Below are 8,539 nucleotides of genomic sequence, written 5' to 3' on the forward strand. Positions count from 1 at the left end.
AGCCCATTTCTGCTTCAGAGTAAAAAATGGTCACATTGTGAGATATATATAGTTGCAGAATATGCAATCAAGTCCAGAAACAAAGTTGCAATTACGGTAAAATAAGTTGCCATTGCAAAAGTCACAATTATGAGAAAAAAGTCGCAATTACAAGAAATAGTCCCAATAATGAGACTTAAATCTGCTTTTTTTTTATGGCAAGGCAGCTTTCATCAAATTCAATCAATATTAACCACTCAGAGAAAGCCACTAATGCCACAGTTTTGCCAGGCAATCTCTTTAGTTCCATTTATCACCTTTATCATCATTTGCAGGAGCAACAGGTTCTTTAGCATCGGTCTAAACGTCAACAAGCAATGACAGCTGGCTGATGAGTCAACTATGACCAGCCTAACACTGCTTAACAAAACAAAACAAAATCCAAGAGCACTGCCATTCTGCCAAAAGAAAGAATATATGTTTGAGCCATATAAAGAGAAAGATTTGAGCAGAAACACAAGTGGTTAAAAATTTTAATCTTCAAATAATCCCCAATAATAAATGACCAATAAATTAAATTTATCTTCATTTTATTAAAAAAAAGTAAGAAGTCCACAGTTTGTGTTTCCTTTGTACAGTACAAAATATTCAAATTAAACTCCCAAAGTTCAGAGCAAAGAAAATTCTGGAAGTGGAGAAAAATTAGGAGTGGTACTGAAGGATGAAATTTGTGAAATCAGTGGCCTGTCGCTCATCTTCATCGTTTCACGGCACCATACAGTTCATATGTGAAACGCTGCTCAATATGACATTGGCGTGAGCAGATGAATTCCAGCACCACATCCAATACACACACACACACACACATACATACATACATACATACACACACACACACAAACTTTCATCCAACCTGTACAGACACCTCCACTATCCAGTAAGTCTTTTAAGGAGTGCACACACATTCTGAGGGTGGGTGTTGTGCGTCCAAGAACTTGTCCTGTTGCAAAGCAGTGATGTCCAATGGAATTTCCAATATGGCATGAAATAAGATCCATTGGGCAGCAGAGCGCACACCAAACCCGATCCCCCAACACTGTAATTTATATTATACTCAATAACCTAAATCTCCAGCTAAAGTAAAGGAATAGCTCCCCATCTTAATAGGTATTAACAAAAATATATTCTATGTGAACTGTAGCAGTCTCTGGGAACACACATGAACAAAATCCATCATGACAACAAATGAAAAAGCTAGAATAAATAAAATGCAAAACTCAAAATTTACAAGGAAGATATGCATGATGTTGAGATAATTATAATAACAATTTAGGCATCACAATATTTGAAATGTTCCATATGACTGTAAAACACATAACAGAGACTGGTACATGGTCAAATATATATATATATAAAAAAAAGTCCTTAGTCATTTGCACTTTAATTTTATACCACTTTTAAAATCTTAAAAAATATATCTTGAAAAAGGAAAAGTACTCCCCTGGACGTGACATTGAAAATATTACTTGTGGTTTGTTCTCTGAGGCTGAGAAACAATCCTCTCTTTGTACACAACTGGCAAAAGAAAAAAAACACCCCATAATTATTTGTGTCGAATATTTGCTGTCTCTCATAGGAGGGTCCATCTTCAAAGCAAGTATCTTTGCAGTATAAAAAAGCTAACACTGTCTCTGGTGAGGTTTTGTAAATTTCATAATAACTATATGATGTCTAAAGGGTTAGATTCATGTTAATGCCAAGGTCCTGGCTACTAGGTGGAAGCATATCATTAGCTCCAGGTCCATGGAGTCCTGCCATGCCACTGAGCTGAGACAGCATGGCATTCTGATCTGCACCAAATCCGCCTGGGTCTTTAGAGTTGTGCTGAGGCTGTTGGGGAGGTGGAACCATGCCTGAGTGATGCTGCTGAAGGTGGCTGGGATGCGGTGAACCCGTCTGGGTTTGAGGCGAGATGTGGTGGGGCGAGGGCTGTGGTTGCAGGCGCGGGGACGGACTTGAGTGAGGTGGCTGGGACTGGGGTCGTGGGGAGGGCTGAGGGGAACAAACCTGGTTGCTGAGGGAGGATGAGAGCTGTTGGCCCTGCAAATGGGGCGACTGAGACATCTGTTGCTGCGGGCTCATGGGGTTGTTCTGTTGTGCCGGTGAGGTGCCACTGAGATGATGTTGCTGCGCCTGAAGCAGACGCTGATGCAAGGCCTGTTGCAATAATACCTGTGATGTCTGAAGACCGGGACCTCCTTGTGTGGGCTGTGGACCTCCTCCGGGCCCCATGTCGGCACCCTGTGATGCCGCATTCTGCTGCTGTTGCATCTGTAGCTGGTGTTGCTGTGCAAGTCTCTGTTGCAAGGCAGCTGCAGCTGCAGCTTGCTGTTGTGCAGGGTTTCCTGGAAAACTCTGCGGCTGGCCAGGTTGCACCCCTTGTAGTGGTTGGCCTCCTGGTGGGACTTGCATGTTACCCTGCTGACCCATGTACCCTTGCTGCTGTTGAAATGTGGCATGATTGCTCATTTGATGCTGCTGCTGCTGTTGTTGTTGTTGTTGTTGTTGCTGCTGTTGTTGTTGTTGTTGTTGTTGCTGCTGAAACTGTAGTTGCTGTTGCCTTCTCATGACCAGATCTCTGAACTGTGGATTTATGTTGGCCATGTTTGGAGCCCCCTGGCCCTGAATACCTTGCTGTTGCTGCTGCTGCTGCTGTTGTTGCTGCTGCAAGGCAGTGACTTGCTGCTGCTGTTGCAATAACGGGCGCTGTTGCATTTGCTGCTGCTGTTGCAATAACGGGCGCTGTTGCATTTGCTGCTGCTGTTGCAATAGCGGGCGCTGTTGCATTTGCTGCTGCTGTTGCAATAACGGGCGCTGTTGCATTTGCTGCTGCTGTTGGATCTGAGAAAGTTGAGCCTGCATGTTAACACCCTGTCCAAGGTGCATGCCAGGCTGGGCCACCCCAGCCTGAACACCCACTGGTTGACCTCCCATAGGTCCTGGTCCTCCCTGTGGTCCAGCAGGGCCACCTGTACCTCCTTTATACTTGTGAACCCGTTGCTTGATAAATGCTGCCATTAGTTGTGGGCTAGACCGAAGAATGTTGAGAACTTGCTGCTGCTGTAGGGGAGAGCTTGGAGATCGCAGGGTCCGCAAAAGTTCCTGCAGGGCTCCCTGGGGCAGATTGCCAGCTGCTGCCCCGCTTGCTACGCCACTCTGCAGACCAGCCTGCACCATACTCATCAAGGCATTTCGATTTGGCATTTGGGGTGCTTGCTGTTGTTGCATTTGTTGTGGTTGTTGCTGCTGCTGTGGTTGGGGCTGCATTGTAACCATTCCCGGCTGAGCCATCATGGAAGGTCTCTGCTGGGATGGCATACCCTGCCCTACCCACTGTTGCTGCTGAGGCTGAAGTGGTGGGTTCATTCTCGGTTGCTGTAGATGCATTTGTGGTGGCATCTGACCTTGCACACCTGCCTGTTGAGGCTGCTGCTGCTGCATGGGCCCAGATCCCACCATCATTCCCTGAGGTCCTTGCTGCTGCTCCATCTGCACCCTGTTCACTGATGTTTGTGCCTGCGGGGCTAACCCTTGTGGCCCTACCATGCCAATACCAGGGTGGGCTACTCCCATTTGTCCCTGTGGCTGTTGGTGCTGTGGCATCATGCCAGCTTGCGCAGCCTGTCTCTGTAGCAACTGAACCTGTGCCATCTTTCGCTGTGCATCTGCCACTTGCTGAATCTTCATGGCTATCTCCACAGCTGCAGGCGGAGGACCTGAAGGTTGCTGTTGCTGGGACATAGGTGCTGTGCCTGGGTTGCTAGGGAGTTGTGGAGGAGTCGCATGACCAAGGCCTGGTTTACCCTGGGACTGTGGATTTGGAGAGAGACCTGTGGAATGGGGACCATATTGATTGTGTGGATGCGGGACTTGCCCCAAAGTTTGCTGAGGAACCATTTGGTGCTGTGGTGAGGTCATCATCCCGCCTGCACCTGGCATCTGCTGATACTGGTGGTGGATGGGATGCTGAGGAGGATGCTGGGGAGCTCCAGCTGGGACACCACCTACACCAGGCTGGGGCTGAGACGTAAGGTTCGGTGTCAGCTGTGTGGGTGTCTGAGGCGTTGCAGGCTGTGTACCGACCGATGTTGGTGTGCTAGGACCTGTGGCCCCGTTGTTGCCAGGTGATGGAAGACCTCCAGGCGGCCCACCTCCACATGGTGGTGGCTGCCCTACTCGCTGCATGGTGGCCATACGTCTACGCAGCATTTGCGCTTGCTGCAGCCTGTGTTGCAGCTGCTGCTGACGAAGCTTGTGCTTGATGTTGAGACAGAAGGGCACAGGACACTTGTTTTCCTGGCAGTGCTTGGCATGATAGCAACATAGTGCAATGAGTTGCTTACAGATGGGACAGCCACCATTGGTCTTGCGCTTGCAGCCCTTAGTGTGTTGCACCACTCTCTTCATCTTCTGGCAAGATGGCAGAGAGCAATTAGCATTGCGACACTGGCAAGCATGCACCAGTGACTGGATGCAGCGCTGGATGCTGAGACGACGCGAGTCACCAGGGTTCTGAGTGGAAGCTGCAGCTTGGTTGTTGCTCTCATCATCAAGACCCAGTCCAAGTTTCTCCATCTTATGTTCATGGCCCTTGGTGTTGTAGCAAGTGATGCAAAGATCATAATCCTATAAATGGGGGAAAAAAGGATAGTTAAAAAATGTGCAGTGTTTTATCCAACATCAAAGTCCCTTAATGCAGTATTTTTTTAAACCTCTTCACTGACAATCAAAGTACAATCCCTCCTGACATTTCTTACCTCACAAACAGTGCAGTGGAAGCGTGTCTCAACGTGGTGCTTGCATTCATTGCACGTGTAGACAAAGCGGTCCTGGCTCTGATTGTGCAGTTCTACTAGCATACACATGGTGCTCCATTTGCCCCGCCTCAGCGAGCTGAATTCAAGGTGCTTGTCTCGTGCAATTGTTAGGAAAGCGTCTCGTCCGTCCATCAGATCACAGGCCATCAGGGGGTCAGGGTCCAAAATGGGCGGAAGGGAATTGGCAGAAGGGCCAGCAATGAGACGAATAACAAAGAAAACCTTGAAATTAAGCAGAGTGTTGACATTTGTGAGTTTGGCCCAAACATGTAATGACAAATACTTCAAATGTTTGTGGGAGCTACATACCTCTTTGTGTTTCTCCATTGTGGCATAGAGTTTTTGGGATAGATCATTAGAGACATTTGGCATGCCTGTTTTCTTTTTATTGGATCGGCTCAAGCTGCCTTTGTTTTTGCTAGTCTTCTTGCTGTTCTTTTTTTTGGCATTCTTGCTGTCTCCATTGGTTGCCTAGATGGTCAAAAGACATTAATCTTAAGCATTAAGTTATAAGAGTTAAGTTTTAAGAATAAATATTAAGTGTTAAAGCAGCTGCACCAGAATTAACTCTACCATCTAGTCAAAAACAAGTGAGGACAGTAGCTGGCTAAAATACCCAAAGGATGTGTTCAGTTGCTCAGTTTCTCTAGATGTACTTTAAAAGTTACTTAGTTTGTTGATGGTAGAAATGTTATGCCCAACAAATATTTTCCTTTGGCACTTGAGTACAGGTTACAAATTTGGTCAATCACTTACATCAATGCTTTCACTAGAGGTGTTGTTCTCCTCTCTCTTCCGTTCTTCCTCCTCCTGTTCCAGCTCTTTAATACTTTCCTCCAACACATTAGGCCAAAAATCACCTTCAAAATATGGGAGCTCCTTCGCACTGGTCAGACGATCCTCTGTTGCCTGCTTGAAAATGTCCTAGGTGAGGAGAAGCATGCAATAATTAGTAAATGACTAGAAGTAACAAGGAAAAGACAATTGTGCAGTATGCGGACTTCAACTATAAACTTATTTTATTGTCAATCAGAAGTACAGCTGTTAAAGTACCTTGTAGTCGTGTACAATTCTCTCAGATACTGCTTTGTCAAGCATTTTCTTGTACCACTCTTGTAAGCGTTTAGGTTTGGGAATCTTCTGATCCGATGGGTGGCAGTGGAAGATGTAGTCGTCACCCTCGCTTGGTGGGCAAGCCCAGATGTGGCCAGTGACAAACCCCATTTTTTTAACGTACTCCAAGTATCCAATGAGGATCTCATGATAGACTCCTGTTCTCAGGTGACGGGGTTGGAAAAAGTGCACACTGTCTAGATAGGAGATGTACACACGTCTGCAAGGAGAGAGAAAGACAGAGGATATCGATCACAAAGTTACTTGAGTTTCTCAGACCCCTTTGTAATGCCATCCATGTGCACATGAGAGAAGATTTGGTGTGTGTCTGTGCGTCTTTGTTTTTTTAACCTTTGATTGGGCTGAGGGCAGTCGGAGCCGTATTCTTGCACGTGCATTCCAAAGAAGCAGACATCTGTTCCGTCAATATCCTCAAATGCAAACAGAGCTTTTGTCCTGTACGGGAATGACTCTGACATCTCGCCACTATCAACAAACCTGTAATAGAAAGACAGTACGTGTTTTAGATCTTTTCATGGTGACCATTAAAAAGATCATTTCTGAAAAAGACACTACCATAAAGGAATGAGGTCTCAGGAATTTTTACAGTTACTGAATCAAAGATCCAGGTATTAATCTACTTTCTATCAATATACTATACAAACTTGGGTATTGCAATGTTGTTTTTTCATCTGCCTAAAGGCCTTTAGTTTAGAAGTGATTTGAAGAAGTCAAAGCATTCTGAAGAAGTCATTACATTTTAATGATGGCAATGCAAGGTAGTTGTGTCCAAGTTAAAATCAGTAAAAAAAGAAAAAAAATTGTGTAACAGTGACCTGCCTCCTCTCAGACATTTGAGTGCAAGCAAAGATGTTAAGCTTTAGTATGGAAAATCGTGGGCATTACAAGAGTTTGATTCATGCATTGATAGTCGTTAATTTTTTTTCATGATGCAGTGCTTTTTTTTTTTTTACAAGCACTTTCCCCTCAAACTGATTTCTTGTCTCAAAAAAAAAAGTCCTTTCTTTTTTTTACAGGCAAATCCTCACCTATGACTAGATTTTCAAAAGCCATTGCAGTCCAATAACGTTCAAAGATGAAGAGTTTTATTGTTAACTAAAACTAAAAAACATGTTTTGTTAATCTGAAATAAAGCTTAAATAAAACAAATATTAAATAAATAAAAATTCAACTTAAAGAAATGTTGCCTGAAATAAACAAATAAAAATTAATAAAACTAAGAAATATTACAAAATCTAATTAAATTAAAACAAAAGCACAGAATAAAATGACTAAAACCTCAACTAAAATTGAAAATCTAAAACTAAAAGCAAATTCAAAATATTAATAAATACAATAATAGTACATAAATTATACTAAAATATCACTGGTTAGGGCATTCAGTAGTATAAATACCTACTACAACCAACAATACAGCAACTTGATGACCTTCAATGACAAAATCATTGTGTGAATTTTTTTTATTACTGCATGTAAGGTTATGGAACATTGTCGTGTTTCATAATAATCACAAGTATAATACAAATCACATGAAATAAAGAAAACAGTTCCAAATTCCAAAACCTTAAAAGAAACAACATAAAACTCTGCACTGTCCCTCACCTGGACTTCATGCCAGGTTTGACCTCCACTACTTTATCAGAGACGTGGACCACACGGATGGTGACATCACCAGATTCTGGATGAGTATGACGCTTCAGATAGTCGTTCACTCGTGTCTCCAGGTAGTTACCAAGCTTTGTCTGAGGAAGCCCTGGGATAAAGAGAAAGTAGAGCAGGGAATTTAAAATAATACAAATATAGCATTTAATAGTACAGCATGAAAATCTGATATAAAACATAGCATAGTCACACTCAAGATCTGCCTATATATATAAATTTTTTTTATTATATGCCTCCCTGCAATACTTGATTGGTCAAGAATGGCATTCTATAAGCAAAAACTATTTTGGGGATTGCAGATTTTTAAAGCTCACACTTACTCTTTGCACAGTATTTATTCTCCTTCCTTGTTGCATTGGCTTTTTTCAGACAGCCTCCACAAACAAACCTGAATGGATGGGATTAAGGGAGAGAGGGACATTTGAAAACATAGAAAACTGTGTCAGATCTCTGGTTATGCTGATATTTTTTGCTCTATACATAAATGAAAAAGGCTGACTTTATATGAAGTTCTCCCCCAACATTTTTTTTGAAAGCCTTACATTCACTGACCATTTGTTGACTCCATTTATTAAGAGGGTTTTTTTTAGCCCTATTTTGAAGTAGAAAGTGTCAAATAAAAGTAGCTCACCCTGCTGGCCAAATTGTCTCATTGTGCAGAACGCATATCTGATGCATTTTTCGACCACAGTCGCCACATTCCATCAGTCTGAGGAAGAGGAGCGTAAACAAAGGTCAGACGACGACAACAAATCCACGCCGTGACTACAAGCAAACTTGAGTTGAGACATTCGGAGCGAGCAAATATGTAAAAAAGCAAACATACAGTTCGGGGTCGAGGGTGTCATTCTTTTTCCTTTGAAACTGATCTTTATTGATGGACCTGA

The 8,539-nt window shown here is 43.2% G+C and overlaps 1 protein-coding gene across 1 annotated transcript in view; it reads right to left on the reverse strand.

Annotated features, from left to right (window-relative positions):
- Positions 1-552: 552 nt before the first annotated feature.
- Positions 553-8,539, reverse strand: part of ep300b (EP300 lysine acetyltransferase b) — a 42,979-nt gene continuing 34,992 nt past the window's right edge. Inside the window, 11 exon segments of the mRNA XM_082165969.1 lie at positions 553-1,722; positions 1,725-4,665; positions 4,797-5,078; positions 5,166-5,327; positions 5,613-5,780; positions 5,910-6,189; positions 6,321-6,467; positions 7,593-7,743; positions 7,973-8,040; positions 8,284-8,361; positions 8,479-8,535. Of these exon segments, the coding sequence (XP_082022095.1) occupies positions 1,700-1,722; positions 1,725-4,665; positions 4,797-5,078; positions 5,166-5,327; positions 5,613-5,780; positions 5,910-6,189; positions 6,321-6,467; positions 7,593-7,743; positions 7,973-8,040; positions 8,284-8,361; positions 8,479-8,535 (4,357 nt within the window). The 3' untranslated portion in view covers positions 553-1,699.

The sequence above is a fragment of the Leuciscus leuciscus genome, assembly GCF_965113295.1.
Source record: "Leuciscus leuciscus genome assembly, chromosome: 1".
NCBI classification, from domain to species: Eukaryota; Metazoa; Chordata; class Actinopteri; order Cypriniformes; family Leuciscidae; genus Leuciscus; species Leuciscus leuciscus.